Source organism: Acartia tonsa, chromosome 3, assembly GCF_053477335.1.
Source record: "Acartia tonsa isolate MP-2025a chromosome 3, ASM5347733v1, whole genome shotgun sequence".
In the NCBI taxonomy this organism is placed as follows: Eukaryota; Metazoa; Arthropoda; class Copepoda; order Calanoida; family Acartiidae; genus Acartia; species Acartia tonsa.
The window spans coordinates 32,380,048-32,398,513 of record NC_137262.1 but is presented as its reverse complement, the minus strand read 5'-3'; the positions used below and the strand labels follow the sequence as shown (position 1 = coordinate 32,398,513).

The window sequence follows — 18,466 nt, the reverse complement described above, 5'->3', positions numbered from 1 at the left end:
CTTTTTAAAGAAAAAAAATACTACAATATTATATTTCCTACAATGAAAAAAATTTACTTATTCTCCAAGTTCCTGGTTTAAATAAAGTTGAAGAATGATTTATTCCAGAAATATGCATGAATTTCAAATAAAACATTTTCTGAAAAATTAAATGGGGAGAGAAAATTTGTTTTATTTACTTTATTTTTCATATTACAGTTTTGCTTTATGAAAACTGCTAGGATATCTGTACTCAAAGGAGTAAAGAAGCAGGAAAATAGCCTAAAACCAAACTTAATATAAAAATTAATGGCCTAAAATCATCCAGAAACATATAAGAATCTTCCTTAAAACAAAGAACTCTTTTCAGTAGTTGTCGAAATCATTAGCTACAGACAAAAAATCATCTTACTATTTTATATAAAAGGATTATTGTTTTTCAATAATTTACTGCATAACAGTTAATTCTCCATTAAAATCCAAATTTTGTAGTAGCTACGTTACTTATATTCATAATTCTCCTTGTTAATATAAAATTTTTTTGCTTTATTTTAGTTTTTATTTAATATTTTAGAATATGCTAAATCACGAAATTTTGTTATGAAAAAGGCTAAAACTTGATTTTTATCACGAGAAACGATATCAATGCTTTTATAAAAAAAATGCGGCTGCTCTTTGATTTTAACTAATGCTTAATACTTTAACTTCTAACATAATTTTTCTTTAGCATATTAATTACAGCATGCTATTGTCCAAAAAGCTTTAAAAAATAGTATTCTAAATTATTCTAGTTTTGGATGGCGAAAAGAAATAAAAACTTGGAAAAATGCTTATATTTAGGACTAATAATCTTTATACTGTCACTGCTTAGCTGTCTAATTGTGGAAATAGTTATTCTTGTTATAGTTTCTAATCATGATATTTTGGACGCGCCCTAAATGGTCTCTTTAACAATCTGAAAAGCTTATCTCAACTGATTTTTTATCAAAATATCAAAAAAGGTTTTCTATATCTATCTATATCTTGCCCTCTTTCTTTTCCATCACTCTCTAAAAGTTGCGCAGTTTCTCTTTAATTAAGAGTATGTCCGTACGTCTTTCCATATATGAATTATTTTTTTTTGTCATATTCAGTGTTTTATTAACAACACCTACCAAATTTTATATTCTGTTTTAACTACTTTTGGCATGCTTTTGTCATTAATATCTTTTTAAAATAGTATTGATAGTTAATGCTTATTGTTTAGCAATTTACTGTTATTTTCTTCTTAACTCTGTTTTCAGTTTGTTATTGCTGCGCTATTTAAAGACATAATTGTCCTTGTTTCTCTCTCTCTTACTATTTCTATCAAACACACTCACTCTTTATCTCCCTTCATTCTTTTTTTTATGTTTCTATCATTTTATTATCACTTACAAAATAGCAAAAAATAACTTCACAAAAAACATAACCTAACTTTTGATTACTATTTTAGGTAAGTCTGACAGTTGGTACACTACTATTATCACCTTTTGATAAAATTGTTGTACTATTCTATAAATTTGTGTGTTTTGTATGAATGCCTGTATTCATTGACCATTAGCTGTTAATTGGTTTCCTAGACTGGGTGCCAATATCAATATTTCCATCTTTTTATTAACATTTTTATATTAATATTTTTTCAAGAGAGAAATCTAATTTGTAAAAGGTTCATTTGTTAAAAATATTTTTAATGGGTTTATACTCTTTAAATGTGGTTTTTCTGTCTTTTTAACTAGTTTACTTTACTTGTTCATGGCGAATTAAAAAAAAATTATATTTGCTTTTTTAAATGAATAAAAAGCATAAAATCTAATTATTTCTAAATATGCACTTATTTTTGCAAAAAAGTACATAAATCTGTCAACATGTAAATAAAATGCTTGAAACTAATTGACTCTCTTAACAATTTTTTTCTATATTTTCATCAGATACATTAATTATTTCATCGCCTTATGCCTCATTCCATATTTATGCTTAATTATGTTTTTGCAATACTGCCAATACTGCAAAATATAATGATGTCTGTCCGTCTGCCTGTCCTTTGAGATATTAAGAACTGCTTGATTATACAGCTCTCAATTTTAGTGAAGCTTTTTATGGGAAACGCGGAAGTTTTCATAACATATATGGGAAGAAACGTAATCTTTCTAGAAGAAAATTTCATCTTAAGTCTAAATAATAAACCTTTACGTTTTGGTGTTACAAAATATCTCATAAACGACTTTTCTTTTGACTGAAATAGCCTAAAATGAGTTTTTATTTCTCGATATTTTTGAGGAACACCTTTTTGTGAGTGTCAATTAATTAAATTACGAAGTGTGGCGCAAACTCCATTAATAATTCAACTAAATTAAATTAAAAACTTTGACATTCCTGCTAAGTGAAATATCGCAACTTTTTGCAATAGTAAATTTTTGTATATTTTTCTTTATTTTCCATTTTCATCAGGGGTCTTAAGGGTTAAATTGATGATAAACACAATTACCCCTCATGTAAATAAACTTATCGGTGAAAAAATTTTGACACTGTTTTTTTTCAAACCCATTAGAAAAGGCTATTATTGGTTTGGGCAGGTTTTAGGTCATTTTCTTGAAAGTCCAAGCTCTAATTACAATATGTATTTAAATTAATCATTTCTTGGGGTGTATTTTTAGAATCAACCCCCCCCCCCAAAAAAAAAAAGTTTGATCATTTGATACATTTTCGCAAAGTTTTTGTTATTTATTATTCTGTGTCTATATATTCGTTTAGTCTTTAAACCAGGGATCTAAAGGGATAAGACAATGGCCGATACATTGATGTAAATCCTTAATGATGAAACACAAAATTACCCCTTCTATAGATAAAAATTAGTGGTTAAAACGTTTGGAAACTGACCTTAATAGACCAACCAATCAAAATTTAGTCCCCAAAATTGATAATCCAACTAATAAGTAAACGTTAATATAAGGTTTTGGGGACTAGTTTAATGAAAAGCCTAATATCCCCTGCCTTCCTGGTGTCTATATATTTGTTTAGTCTTTGAACGAAGAATCATTGAAAAAGTAATTTTAGAAGTCTAGACAAGAACAATTACATTGGAAAAAATACATTTTTATAAAATGTTAAAATATGTTTTTCAGTAACTTTGAATTTAAATAAACAATTTTTTTTACTTGATTTAATTTTAATTTTTATCACATTGTATTATAGACAGCTGTTCGCGGATATTAGAATAAAAAAAATATAAAGTTAAAACCAGTTTTATGATTCATTTAGAATATTTGTGGTAAACTGTCTATATACTATGCTGAACATGACTTTTCAGTATGATTAAAAACCGGTTCTAATACAGCGGATATTAATCGGTTTCGAAGGCATATTGTAAAAAAATAATCAAACTGTTAATTTATAAAAGCATTTTCACGTAGGCTGCAGATATAAAGATAATTTAAAGCATGTTTTAAAAGGGAAAGCTTTATTTTGGCTTCATTTTTTACGCATGACCACTTTTATTTCAACTTAGTCAAAAGAGTTAACATTAATATTTTTAACACAACGACGGCTTAAAAAAGGTCCTTACCTAATGATTAAAAATTGCCTGCGGAAAAAAAATGATCAAAGTTAATCATGTATCGTGTCAAAAAAGTTGGTCCAAAAGTTAAAATGCTACCACTTTTTATCCACGTATAAAAAGGATAGAATTTATTTACGAAAAAAAAACTATATGCCCAGAGAGTGAGTGGACATTTGGCTGTTTGTTACACTAGTTGCTAAAGTTTAATAACAACGCTTTCTTATTCGTTGGGATAACAACTTTGGGGACTTTATTGAATTTTGATTGGTTGGTTCATTATTTTTAGTGTCCAAACGATTCAACCACTAAGTGTAATCTTCAGAAGGGATAATTTTTTATATCATCCAACAATGTCCATCAATTTATTGGCCATTGTCTTATCCCTTTATATCCCTGCTATATGCCTGCCAATAATGTATTTTTGTTTTCATCAGTAAAGAAAGTAATAGCTAATATAATCTGATTTTCTTCCTCGATTTGTAGAGAAAATATAATTTGTAATCATTATTTTATTCATGCAAATATTAAATTTTTTTTATCCCTTTCATTCTAGGTTTTTTTTTATCTTAAAAGCTATCATTAACTGATTTTATTTTAGGGCTAAAAATATCAGAAAAATATCTGTCAAAAATCAGAAACGACTTCCTAATATATATTTGACTCTATTCCTATCAGCTTCTTTTTCAATTCTTATCTCCCCTTTCAAACAAAAGTGTTAAAAGTTAGATTCTTAGTGACGTAACTACTCTATAACTAACGTATATTAAAGTATCCAATAATCTAACGGTTATCTAAAGATATTGTATGTTTCATTTTTGGTTACTTTTTAATTGTAAAGACCTTAAAAGTTAGATTGCTAAATATTATTTTGCACATTTAAAAAAAAAGCTCTTTATGGGTACAATCGTACTTGCTATTCAATATCAATTAATAAGTAAACATTTTGTTTTCTTCTATAAGCAAAGCATGAATTGGAAAATTGATGCATTGAAATATTTTTAGTCTGTTAGAAAAATAAAATCATAATTTTCATTCATATGCTCCAATTACAATGTTATCAAAAACGTCAATATGGTTTGATAGTTTATAGCAATTGATATTTAGAAACAATTTTACTTTTTTACTTCAAACATTGTCTCTCTGCTTTCAGTTTTGTTTTTAAAAATACAAATCATTATCTGAGCTCATTCATGAGTTATCAACAAAGATTGACACTGCCACAGTTAAAATGCACTTTTTGTCTAAACTTTAAGGAGCGTGACTACCTTAAATTAAGGGCAAGCCCGTTTGTTTTTACTTGATAATTTGTAATAAGTAGAAAATTAACTCTTTTAATGTCATAATGTACCTTTTGATTGCAGTTTCATTATCCATCTACTCTACAACTATTAGTGTGTTCGTCCTTCGCTTATTTTTGATTTTATTTACACTACAATAAGATTGTGAACGTCATATATAGCTGCACTGCTAAGGACATGTTTGTATCCTTTTTATTTGGGTCATAGTGAGAATTATTGCTTCCAGGCATGCCAGTTAAAATAAACTGGAATTTTTTAAAAAGGATTCATTGACAGAAGTTTTCCTAGGAAAATATTAGAACATTCATTTGAAGAAAAGGAGGGAACATTGGATCGTAAACTACACTGGTCCCCAAAGTTTTACCAAATCGATATCTCATTCATTGGCTTAAAAACTTTTATTTACTCAGGATTGGGTTGTATAAACCTTTAGTATCAAAACTTTTCCACCAATAATATAAATATACAGCAGCTATAATTTATTTCATAGTACATTAATTTAGCCTCCATTGTTTTATCCCTTTGAATTCCTGACTTGTTGTGTGAGTATCCAATCTAAAAAAATTCAATATTTAGAATCTTAACGTTATTTTTTTGGTTTCAGGACGAGAGGAGCGACTGACAGAGTACGGATGTGAGGGCACCTCAATGAGCATCTCTTGCGAGGAGGGGACGAGCATCCACATAGTGAGAGCCAACTACGGCAGGTTCAGCATCTCCATCTGCAATGATCTGGGCAACACTACGTGGTCAACACATTGTATACAGCCTACTACGCTTAGAGCTTTGAAAAGCAAGTAAGTATATTTATAAATTCTAGTAGTGCAGCTACTTTAGAATTTTTTTAAATAGGTATTTTTCGCATCGTTTTATAGACAGCTTCTCGGGAATTAAGTTATAAGATATGAAATTGAGACCAGTTTTGTTAGCCCGAGGGAAATTGTCTGTAATACGATGCTTTACATGATTTTTCAGTATGGCTGAGAACTGGTTCTAATTCAGGGAATATAATCGATTTCGAACCCATACTAAAAATATCATTAAAAGAATTTAATTTTGAATCATCAATGAATTAAATGTATATACACAATTAAAAATAACATAAATTTTTTTAAATTTCAAAGCTCTAACAAAAATATTTTTGTAAAAACACAAACTGACAATCAATGTCAAATTTGTAACATTAAATCTGTAAAAATATCAAATGTCCACCCACAGGGATGTATCATCTCAAGAAAAAATATTTGCCTCAAATGAACATTTTTTTAGAGCTGACACTATTTCTCTTTTAAGATCAAATTTCTAATGTTTGATGAATAACAGCAGGTTGTAATTGTTTTTTAAAAAGAAAACTAAATCAATATTTTGATTTAAAAGTATTTTATATCCAGTTCCCTGTCCCTGATCTCGCGTCGTTATGTTAATCTTTCTAAATACCTTGAAAAATTTCCCAATTAGTGTAACGTTTAATTTTACGTTTCAAAGTGTGACATATCAAAAATAACGTTTAGTCAAATATTAAATGCCTAAATTTAGAGCATAGCCTTCTTTTTTACATAAAAAAAAACATTTTGTTATAACTTTACTGCCATTTAAAATAATTTTATTCAAAAATAATGCAAAACTTTGGAAATCTTTTAGTTAATTTACGTTCTTAAAATTATGTTTTAAATTACATTTAAAATATTAAAAATGTCTGAAAACCCAAGGAACAATAACTCATTATTTGAAGGCAAAAATATTCATATATCATCAGCAAAATTTATGGACTAGTTTTTCCCCTAATTTTGTACAATAATTGGACAAATATGACATACAACTTGTGAAAGCAACGGCCGAGATTTTTTTGCCTTTTGACTTTAACAAAGCAGAAAAAATAAAAATGTTTAAATTTAAAATTTCTTGCTGAATTCATTATTTAAAAATTTTTCACCAGAAAAATTTGAGGAATTTTAGTATTTTTGAAAAGCTTTGTGAAGCAGTCTGGAATTAATTATCTGCAATCTTGTCAGGGATGCAGGTATAGGTAATGGTTTTTATGTAAAGCTTTACTGAATACACATTAGGTGAACATGAACATTTTACAAAAATGCCGCAATATTGTTTGCAGTTAAAAAATTTAAATGATAGTTAGTTAGGTCTTTTTTGTAGTACACATTAGGCCTTTTGTACCATTTGGTCTTTTGACGGATTCTTTCTTATTCTTTTAAAGCATAATGATTTTAAAAATCAATTTAGAAATCATGATCATACCTTCATAAGATATTAAATTATGACAACGTTTAAAGTTTACTACATCATGCAATTAGCTGACTTCAACACATCCCGTCAGCCCTGAAAAAAATCACAAAAACTTTGAAGTGCTCTAAAAATGTTCATAGACATTTAAAATCTGAGAAAATTGTCTGTTAGTAAATTTCTTCCATACTTTTAGAATAATTTGTAAACAAAAAAATGGGGCGAATCCATAATTTAGCAAAAAGAACACTCATAAACTCCCTCAAATTTATAATTTTAGATTCATAAAAGAGGTGCAGTAAGTTTTTAATCAGGGATCTAAAGGGATAAGACTATTGCCTGTAAATTGATGAACATCCCCAATGTTAATACATAAAATTACCCCTTCTTCAGATTACAATGGACACTCAACTTAATAAAACAATCAATCAATATTCATTAAAAGTCCTCAAAGTTTTTAGGCCAACGAATAAGAAAACGTTATTATAAAACTTTTGGAACTAGTGTAATAAACAGCCTATTGTCCCCTCTCTTTCTGGTCTTTAAAGAACCCTATCTGAATCTAACTTTTTTTCTCCAATTTATACAAAAAATGCGCTAAAGATTTGGCAAGAAATTTGCAGAAAATAGTGTTAACGTGTTAGAATTTAAGTTAAGTTGAAAGGATTAGTCTGACCCGACGATTTATATTTTTACACCTTAATTTATAGGAATTTAGAAAAGTATTCTAAAAGTGCAGGAATAGTTTTAAGAACAATATAAGACTTTTAGTCGATATATTGTAACTTGGATGTTGCACCAGATTTGCATGTATTATGATAAAGTGATGCTCGAAGCTGGCTAAAATAACGGTACCCAATATCCACACCTTTTACCCCATCACCTAGATGAACGAACTTACCGATAAATGTGGTCCATATTAGCAAGCTAAATTGACCGCAAATTTTCCCCTGTCAATATATCCAATGTACTTTAATATGAAATCTCTCTTTTAATATCTGTCTAGTTTTATATAAATAATAGCGGCTTCGCCCCTAGCCTCTAGGGGCTTTGCCCCAAGAGGTTATCAAAAAAAAATTAAGGTGAAATTCGTAAAAGATCCAAGGAAATCTCCTGCAAAAAAAAAAAAAAAAAAAAAAATTGGGGGGGATTTTTTTGTTTTTAGGGGGGGTTGGGGGTGTCCCACCCCCCAAGAAAATATCTTAAAACCACCACAGGACCAGTAGGTATATTCACTGAAGAGTAGAGCCCATTCGGTTCAGCGGTTACCGAGATCTTAAGCTTCAGACGGACAGACAGACGGACAGACATCGTTCTACTTTGTATTATAGATATATTTTTTTCTGCTAAATTCTCAAAGATTGAACAAAATCTTTATTTTGTAACGAACTTTTACTTGAAACTTGATCAATTTTAAATCAAACTGTGATCAATTTTAGATTTAATTTGCAACAAATAATGCAGTAAACACATTGTATATACTAATCAAGTAATAATCAAAATTTGGCATGTAGTTATGTGCTTAACTTTAATTTTAATTTCTCGTATCAGTGGGTAATTATCAGCTCTCAGTGGGTGCAATATACCAATTAAAATTATTTTCAGTTTTGTACACAATTTTTAGATATCTGAGGTAAACTTATTTCATAGCATTCTTTTTTTTTTAATAAGTTTTGAGGCTATGGGCTAAGCCAATTCAGGAAGCTAGGGAGGGGACATTGGGCTGTTTATTACACTGGTCACCAAAGTTAATAATATTTTCTTATTGTTGGCTTTACAACTTTGGGGACTTTTATTCAATTTGGTTGGATTGTTCATTAAGATGATTTTCCACACCTCTAATTGTAATCTGTCGAAGGGGTAATTTTGTGTATCATCATTGAGTATAACTATAAACATCAATTTATCGGACATTGTCTTATCTCTTAGGTCTCCGAAGCCAATTGTAGTAGAAAAAAAGTATTTAAACTACTGAAACTGATTTAATAATGATGGTTCTTTTTATGTTTTTAAATTCCAATGTTGATTGAATTTACGCCCTTGCAATATTACTTCAAAGTGTTCATATAATGCAGATAATACATGTTTAAAAAATGTATTTTTCGTCTTAAAAAGAAATAGCATACAATAATAGTTTTAACTTTAATTATAACATGAAAAAATTAGGCGAAAAGGTTTGATAACGTTAAGTATCTTTATTAAGCACCATAAAAAAATGCGCTAAAATAAGTTAAGAAAAATAGCCGAATTGTGAGAACACCAATGCTTTAATACCATTACATTAGACAAGGAGTCAATCTCAGTTTTTTTGCCTCTTTCAATAGAGAACCCCTCACATACTAAGGAAAACATTTAAAGGGATGCCATTTTTGATGGAAAAATTAAACATCAAACAAGAATGATTATGACTCTAAGTAGCGCAGCAATAAAAAAACATCTTCAGTCTTAGTATCCTAGTAGTACAACTAATTTATTTTTAAAAAATACCCAGGACTGAATTGCCATAGCAAATTATTATTAGAGATAATGAAACAACAAAGAAGAAGGATAGAGAGAGAGAGAGAGAGAGAGAGAGAGAGAAAGGAGGTGGAGAGAGATTAAATTAAATAAATTTGATTTGCTTCTTTTTGTTACACTCGCAGACAAAGATCGATTTCTTTAGTTGTTTTGTTATTGAAAATAACACAGAACTTGATACAACAACTGAGCTAATTCTTTACAGTTACAACGATGAAAAATGCAACTTTGGGAATATTTTTCAATAACTTTTTCATTCCAATACTCATTGCTAAAAATGTTTATAAAAAGCAATCATATTGTAGTGTATTTTTCTTTATCAATAATAGGTGCATGCTTTTGAATCATTAAAATGGTAGATATTACAGTTTTGTCATTTTGAATGGCGGAAAAAATTGAATTTGATATCCTATAGATTTGGACAACATTATCTACAATGCAATGTATAAACATATTTATATATTATGAGTAAAGTTTTCTAGCTATGTTAAGAATAGACAAAGACTAATGGTGTTTTCACAATGTTTTGAAATGAAAATTATAGCTTTAATATCATAATTTTAAAAATATCTTCTGCATGACTAATATATTTCTTTGTTAATTATTATATCTGTTGGACAAAATGACGACGTAAACTCACTGCAAATTACACTAGTACCCAAAGTTTGGGTAATTTTATTAAATCTTGATCAGTTGCTTCAAATCAACCTGCAAGTTCAAAATAATACAAAAGCATTAATGCTACTTAAAAATAGGAATATTAACTACTTTATTGAAACATCCAAAGACTTTGTGTATAGACATTTAAAGTCGAGACTTTGTTACTTACTATTTGGTGTAAATGCATTTTGCCATTTTTGGAACTTTGTATTTGGTGCGAGACATTGTTAGATTTAATTTCATTTTAAATTTAAATATTGCTTAATAATTGTTTAAATTAAAAAGTGGTTACACCACAAAAAGATAAAAAAAAATGTAACAAATAAAGGATAATTACGACCATAAGTAGCGTAGCAGTAATAACGTTTTTTTTATTCGTTGGCTGAATAACCTTTGGAAATTTTATTGTATTTTGAATCTACAGAAGAGGTAATTTTGTGTATCATCATTGGGGATGTACATCAATTTATCAGCCATTGTCTTATTCCTTTAGATCACTGACTTTAGTAGCTGCGATACTGATAACAAATGACCACAGAAATTTATCATATATGACTTTTTTAGGTTAAATGTTCAATATAAATGTGTCATATTTATCAAGTAAAAGCATTAAACAAACAAACTATATTTTAAAATAAAAATATGTTTGAAATAAACAAAAAATACACACACATATAAAAATATTCATTAAAACACAAAAACACTATTTTGATAATGAGATCTTGGGAATATTACTACAGCACAAATTTTATAAAAGTAGGGTTGTGCTAAATTGCAGGGATCTAAAGGGAAAAGACTATGCCCGATAAATTGATGATACACAAAGTTACCCCTTACAATCAGATTGTAGATTACAATTAGTGGTTAAAACATTTATTATCTGAACCAACCAATCAAAATTTAATAAAAGTCCCCAAAGTTATTAAGCCAACGAATAAGAACACGTTATTATAAAACTTTGAGGAGTAGTGTATTACATAGCCCAATGTCCACTCCCTCCATGGCCAAAACGTCCATCCTAAAAGTTGAGTATGAAAAATATTCTTACAAAGAGTTGTTTTGCCAATTTACACAGTGGGATATCATGTGCAGAACTCTATGGGGGAAGTACAAGGCGTGACACGGATAAAGCATCTGAACAAAAGGAGTTTTGTATTTTAAAAAAATGGTAGGTCTTTTGGTTAATATTTCTATTTACGGTTAAACAAAAATCAAACAATACATTTTGATTAAGTACTAGAGGAAAACTTTAAGAGACCTGAGGTGAATTCATAAAAAAAACTTGTGCCCCACTAAAATTTTAGTGAGGCAAAATTATCGCCTCTAAATTCTTAGTTTGCCTCACTGATTTAAGTGGGGCAAACTGATTTTAGTGGGGGCAAAAGTTTTTTAAGAATTCACCTCTGAAGAAAACTATTCTGTTATGCCTGTTATGCTTCTTACCTATTAACCAGTCCAAAAACATTAGCTTTAATTTTTTAAGTGGCATTTTAAGCTTGCTGTTGTACAAAAATATTCATACAGAATAACTTTTTGACTTGCTGAAAAGTTAGCTGAAGATTATCCTATTCTATTTTCTCTCGGAACAGCATTTTTTCATAAACAACTTCTTTGGGGTTTAAAAATACATGAAGAGGGACAAAAAAGAGGAACTTTTCAACCTACAAGGCCATTTTTAGATATGGTCGAACTCGGAGGGGGGGGGGGGGGCTGGGGGGGGGCGGTTGATAAAGGGTTTTTTAAAAGGCATTAATGAAGTAAAAAAAGGGGATGGTTTGAATAAAGGGGTGTAAATTAAAGGTAAAAGGTTGTAAATATGGGAGTGGATATAATACAACAAATAATTAGGTTCTCATAGACCAAGGTATAATTAAGCAAATTTTGTAAAGGATTAAAAACTTCTTAGTTTATATTACCAAATTTAATGTCATAAGAAGAGATTTATTGACAATAGCCACACAAAATTGTAATTTTTATATTTTAAATACTTGCTGTAATGAAAAAATACCTATACATAGGCATAGTAGAGGCATACCTACAGCTTTGGCTTTTGCTCACCACATCAATTAAACTTTACAAGGAGTATCTGCTTAAGGTTTGACATTGAAATCCTTCAGGGACGTCCAAGCTTTTTTATGGGGGTAAAATGAGGGTTTCAAAGTTTGAGGAGGTTAACATACAATTTTAATAGTTAATGATGCATTTATTAGAAGACAACATTTTTTTTCATAGTAACTGAATCTTATTTATCTGATATTTACCTAGGCTAAACATTAAGACTTGAAACCTATATTAAATGATATTTTATAGCTTTGATTTTCCAACTTATAGTCTTTTCTAGTTGTTAAGTATTTAATCTAAGTATCATACATACATTGTTATTTGCATATCTACTAAAAGTATGTGTGTGTATGTATTAATGTGTGTACATGGTGGCCAACAAAAAGCAGGGAGGGATATTTTTCCTGAAGGAAAAACTTTTTATCTCATTTTTTTCCCTCTAAAAATTATCATTTTTTCATTCAAGAAAAGTTTAAGTATAGTGTTCTTTTTATTCTCAGAAAAAATATGCTTTTCTTTTCTGGTTACCTTGAAATTTCTGTATATTCTGTTATGATTATAATTTTGGGACACCCAATACTCTGAATATTTAATAGAGTAGCCTAGAAAAGGGCTATTTAAATCATAACAAATAAATGTTCTTATGCTTAAATGGTATCTGTATTATATCAAGGCCATACGTGTTATATTGATAGTATAAGGTAGAGGTAAAGCTTCAGCTTAAAAACAGGCAAAGTGCAATTAAAGTGTGTTAAAAAGTTTTGCTAATTAATTTTTTAGGAATTATTTTTACGCACATTACATAAAACAATTAGGTACATTTTTTTTAACGTCTTATATATGACGAATTTTTGGATGGTTGGTTACATCATACCTGCATTTTGTAACCATAAAAAAACATTTTTTGTAATTATAATATGGACAGACATGCCATTTTTGTATAAAGAGAAAAACTTTATGACATTTTAGTGTTTTTAAAATGAAGTAATTTTTGTTTAAATGCTTTTTATGATATGATAGATTTTCTTTCTTTTAAACATTGCAAATAATTATTCCTGAAATCACAATAGCAAATTTTAGCAAATAAGAAATGAGTGAAAGATATTTTTAAAGGTAACTACTGCAAAACGGCTTAATCGTACGGACACCTAATTTAAAGCATTTGATTACTTGTGACATTTGAATCTGAAAACTATTATTTCAAGTGGCGTGGTTCACCTGCGCGTGTTATACTTGCTAAATGATTGCAATTAAAATTTTGCAAACTAGATTGCCATATAAAATAGCTAAATTGATTATGTCCAAAAGCATTATTTACTGACTTAGGGCTTTAAAATTTTTTATAGCTTTTTGATTTAGGTTATTAAATTAATGTAATCCAACAATAAAAAGGAGTATATACAAATGAATGTAAATTTCAATTATGGTTGTCATTTTTTTAATATGTTAGTTTTGTATCAACATTATCAACTAGCATTGTCCATTTAGCTTTGTAAAGATTGTTCACTAATTTTATTTCTATCAATTGTACCTAATGTTATTTGCACTATTAGAATATAAACTAGATTTTATATAACTCACCAAAATTTAAACTGTAATTTTCCTACTTAAAAAAATGTCGTCAATAGCTCGAACTAATAGATACAATAGGTGAAAAAATAATTTGTGTTTTGTTTTTCTAGAACTGAACATGTTGAAAATTTAATTGGATTGAACATAAAGTACAAAACCTTAAAATAAATCTTGATTATCCTGTGTAGATCTAGTGCAAATAAGAAGTAAACGTTGATTACACTTGTGCACTTTATTACAGGGATTTAGGGATCTGAATTCTTGTAGAATGAATATTTAAATAAGTAAAATAAATATTCTTTTCCATCCTAAGGAAAGCATATCTTATAGGAATGCCTTGGCCAATTAGCATTTACTATTCACTGTTCTACTAGTAGAGAAAATCATAAAGGGATTAGTGTTCTGTAGGATGTCATACGCTGAATTTGGCATATCCTAGCTTTTTATCTGCATTTTTTTTTGTATAAATGAATCAAAAAATATTTATACTTTTATTGATTTCTTAATCCCTGTTTTTCTAATATTTGCTTGCAGTACTTGTTGGCGTCTTCACAAATTAAAAGCACAGTGCAATTACTAGGGAATAATTTAGGATATTTCAAAAGTTTTAACTTTATATGATATTCTAGGAAGCAAATAAACCATTTATTAGTTGTATTTATAATGTTAATTTCATGAGATCTTGTAAATATCCGCCAAATAAGCCTTGGTCATGTTGGGTGGGTATAGACAGATGTTTTGCTTGATAATAGCCCAAATTTAAATGTTAAACAAATAACTCATTAACTAGTGTTTCGATATTATGTCAGTGATGGTCACTTTATCATAAGTCAAAATTAAATGACAATTGACATCTTTTCTAGGTTTCGTTTTGCTATCGGACCTATATATTTATAAAACTGAGAAATACAATTTTAATTCTTAAAAAGTCTTCTAGAATTGCACTGTGATGCTATTAAATGAAACTGTTAACTATGTATTTAATTCAAATGCACTGCACACAGAGTATACATCAATGCTTTCATTTCATCAGTGCAGTGGCCAAGAAAAAAATTTCAAGGAAAAAATTCGCACGCTTCGTGCCAATCAAAAATAGTTTGTTCAATGTTCATATAGTGGAATATTTTAAAGGTGTTGAGTGTTTCTGTAAAATAGTAAATATTAACAAAAGTAAATTATGTACTAATGCATTTTATTATTCAGTTATTTTAGTAAAACTATTATTATTAGAATACCAATACATGGCATATATAGGTTTCTACATTATTTAACGACTAATTTTAATGTCTATCTAATGTTTCTTGGTTTAATATGAAGGCAGCAAAAATATTTTGTGTAAAATTTGCAGTTTTATTGGAATATTATTATGTTAAGTGCCTTAAATCTTTTCATTTTTTTGCAAGGTAAAAAAACCCTTTGAACTAAAGTGGGTTGTTGCACAAATCTTTTATTCACTTTTAAAATATGTAAGAGAAAAATACTTTCCAATTTTGAATTAAGTATTTAGTTTGTATAAATTGAAGTTAATCTACAATATAAAGAGATCATTATAAAACAGACAAAGGTTAATACTCTAAGAGTAGATTCTCTACTACAAACTTAATGTCTGTCTGTATGTATGTGTGTTTGTAAATAATAATATTATAAGCCACTCTGCATACCAATATTTCTTTGTCATAAGTTTTAAACTTCAGTCTATAAATATACAACATGAAATATACGGTTAGTGCAATGAAAAATAAAGTCATAGTCTCCAAAATTTATGTATTTTATCTGGGAATTTGGCATTTATTTGAAAACTTTTTTGCACTTAATATTTCTGTCAGTTAGAAAAAATAAAAATGTATAATTACCTATTGTAATGATATCAAAATACAAAGAAAATTTTACAATACGTGTTTGGAGGCTAAAATTTTTTCTTGATATTGCCATATCCCCGTCTGAAAGGAATAAATATACACTAGTACAGAAGCAATAAAAGTTGGAAAATTGAGGAAGTTCATCGCTCCACGGATAGGAATAAGTAAATGGCAGAATAATCATTTGTATCATTAAAAAAAGGTACATGTCATTTTGCCATTAATTTTTGCTGGTCGAAAAGTTGGTGATATATTTTTTTTGGTGCTATTGGAGCTATATTCTAGTCCCTGAAGCATACTCGATATAGTTGAGAAGAAAATATAAATCAAATCTAGCTTTGCCTATCTTACAGCTTCACACACTTACACACACACATACACACAAAACTGACACACAAATACACACACAGATAAGAGAGATTATAGAGTAGTAACACTACAATAAGGATAACAACTTATATAAAATAAAGCTCTCAAATTTGAAGGTAGAAACACGAACACTAACAATATGCAGTCTAAATAAAATTGTATTTAAACTTGTTGCAAAATTAAATACAGAACATACTTATAATTTTAGGACTTGATTATAGAGAGGCTTCACATATAATATTGTTCCTTGTTGTCCTAAGAATCGTTATTATAAAAATCAGTTGAAGGAAATAACAAATAAAAGTATCATAAAAAATAGAAGTCTAAAAAATTGTAAAAAGTCTTGTTTTCAATTGGCGTATGGACTTTCTGGTAACGATTATAGAGTTGCTACGCCTTTTATATCAAATCTATAACACGTTTATTAAAGTAACGATTATTAAACGGACGGATTGACCTTAATTTTTAAAATCTGCAACTGAAAAAGTTTTAAAACTCTAAATTGTAATATATTATGAAAAGACACTCTTATATATAAGTAAATCCCTAGTATTTCTATACCATATAAATCATACAAGTCACATTTTTAAAATTGTCTGTGTGTCGTATACCCATAATTGTCTGCCAGGCTTCTTGCCTATATAGTCAGGGCTTTGAAAGACTTAAATATCAATCAAAACCTTTTCAGAACATATTAGTTTTTCTTGTTTTTTTTTTGTTTGGCATTTGAACTAAATTTTAATACAAAAGAGTTAAGTATTTTTCAACAATTTGTCAAGCGAGAAATATTACTTCTAGAAACTTATATCCACTACAACTGTGCACAATATTTATTCAAAGCCTTAATTCTTTTTATAGCAAGAGGAAGTAGAAGTGTTTTATGTAAAAATAGAAACACATAAATTTTAGTTTAATTGACTTTTAAGAGTAGTATAGTTATTGCCAGTTTTTTGCTTTGCTATTTTTTTTAATGTTTGATAATATTAAAAAGGAAAATTTGGTACATTAGTATCTCAGAAACAACAAACTAAGAAAAATTTAAATTGAAGAATCTCGTAGATTTTAGAGATGTCACTGAATAAATATTTTTCTTTCAACTTTCAATGAATAATTAAAGAACGTACAGAAATAAGTTGCTTATAGAGAAGCTGCCTTACTAGAAAATAGCAGGGATGGAGGGGACATTGGGCTGTATTATATTACACTAGTCCCATAAGTTTTATAAAAAGTTTTCTCATTAGTTGGCTCAACAACTTTGAGGACTTTAATTAAATTTTGACTGGTTGGTTCATTATTTAGTTAAGTTAAAGTTTCAACCATTAATTGTAATCTAAAGAAGGGGTAACTTTGTGTATCTTCATCTGCGCTGTAAAATTTAACGGCCATTATCTTATACCTTTAGATCCCTGAGAAAATAGACATAATTTTAAAATTTTTGCAACCTTATTTTGCAATTACCTGACTCCAAGCAATTAAATGTAATAAATTGCAATAAACATAAAGTTTGTTCTAATTTCTTATCATGTTCAGCATCAAATTACCTTTGCACACACACACACAACAAATACACATACACACACATCAGGGAGGGAGGGGACATTGGGCTGTTTATTTATTACACTAGTTCTCAAAGATCTATAATAACGTTTTCTTATTTTTAATTGGTTGGTTAAGTTAAGTGTTCAAACGTTTCAACCACTGACTGTAATTTTAAAAAGGGATAATTTGGTATATCATCATCGGGCCTTTGTCTTATCCCTTCAGATCCCTGCATACACAAACATGAAAAATAACAATAAAAAGTAGGCTACTTTTTATGATAAGATGCAGATTAGAGGGTGTCCAAACAAAAACAGAAAAATGGTGGCCTAAAAGTTTTTAAGTATAGAAAAGGAAAAAATATTAATAGAGAGAAAATAAAAAGGTATATCTTGGCCCATAAACAGGCGCAACTAACTAAAGTAAACAGTTAACCTCTAGAAAAAGGTTTATGGTTTGTTGTTTATAAGTTAAGCCTTAAGGCCACTATGACAGTCTTGTATTATAAATCATATGGTATTGTATGATCTCCAAGATTGCAAGCAAGTAATTTGATTGGGGTTATTAATATCTGGAGATCTTTGCATAAATCTTAGAAAAAAATGCGCATAAATTTTTATACATTCCCCGCAAAAATGCTTGCCATTTTTTTCTTGAATTAATAAAAAAATATATAGGATATTATAATAAATGATTAAATGCTTATAAATGTTTAACTTTGTTAGGTATTGTCAATAAATTCCAGTGTTTGATGTTGTTGTATGTACGTATACATCCATAGGTATTAAGTAGCTTTG

The 18,466-nt window shown here is 28.7% G+C and overlaps 1 protein-coding gene across 1 annotated transcript in view; it reads left to right on the top strand.

Moving 5' to 3' along the window:
- The window catches only part of LOC145313924 (latrophilin Cirl-like), a 42,382-nt gene that overhangs the window by 20,898 nt on the left and 3,018 nt on the right, over nt 1–18,466 (top strand). The window contains exon 2 of the mRNA XM_080153578.1: nt 5,459–5,651. Within this exon, the coding sequence (XP_080009704.1) occupies nt 5,459–5,651 (193 nt within the window). The remainder of the gene's footprint in view (nt 1–5,458; nt 5,652–18,466) is intronic.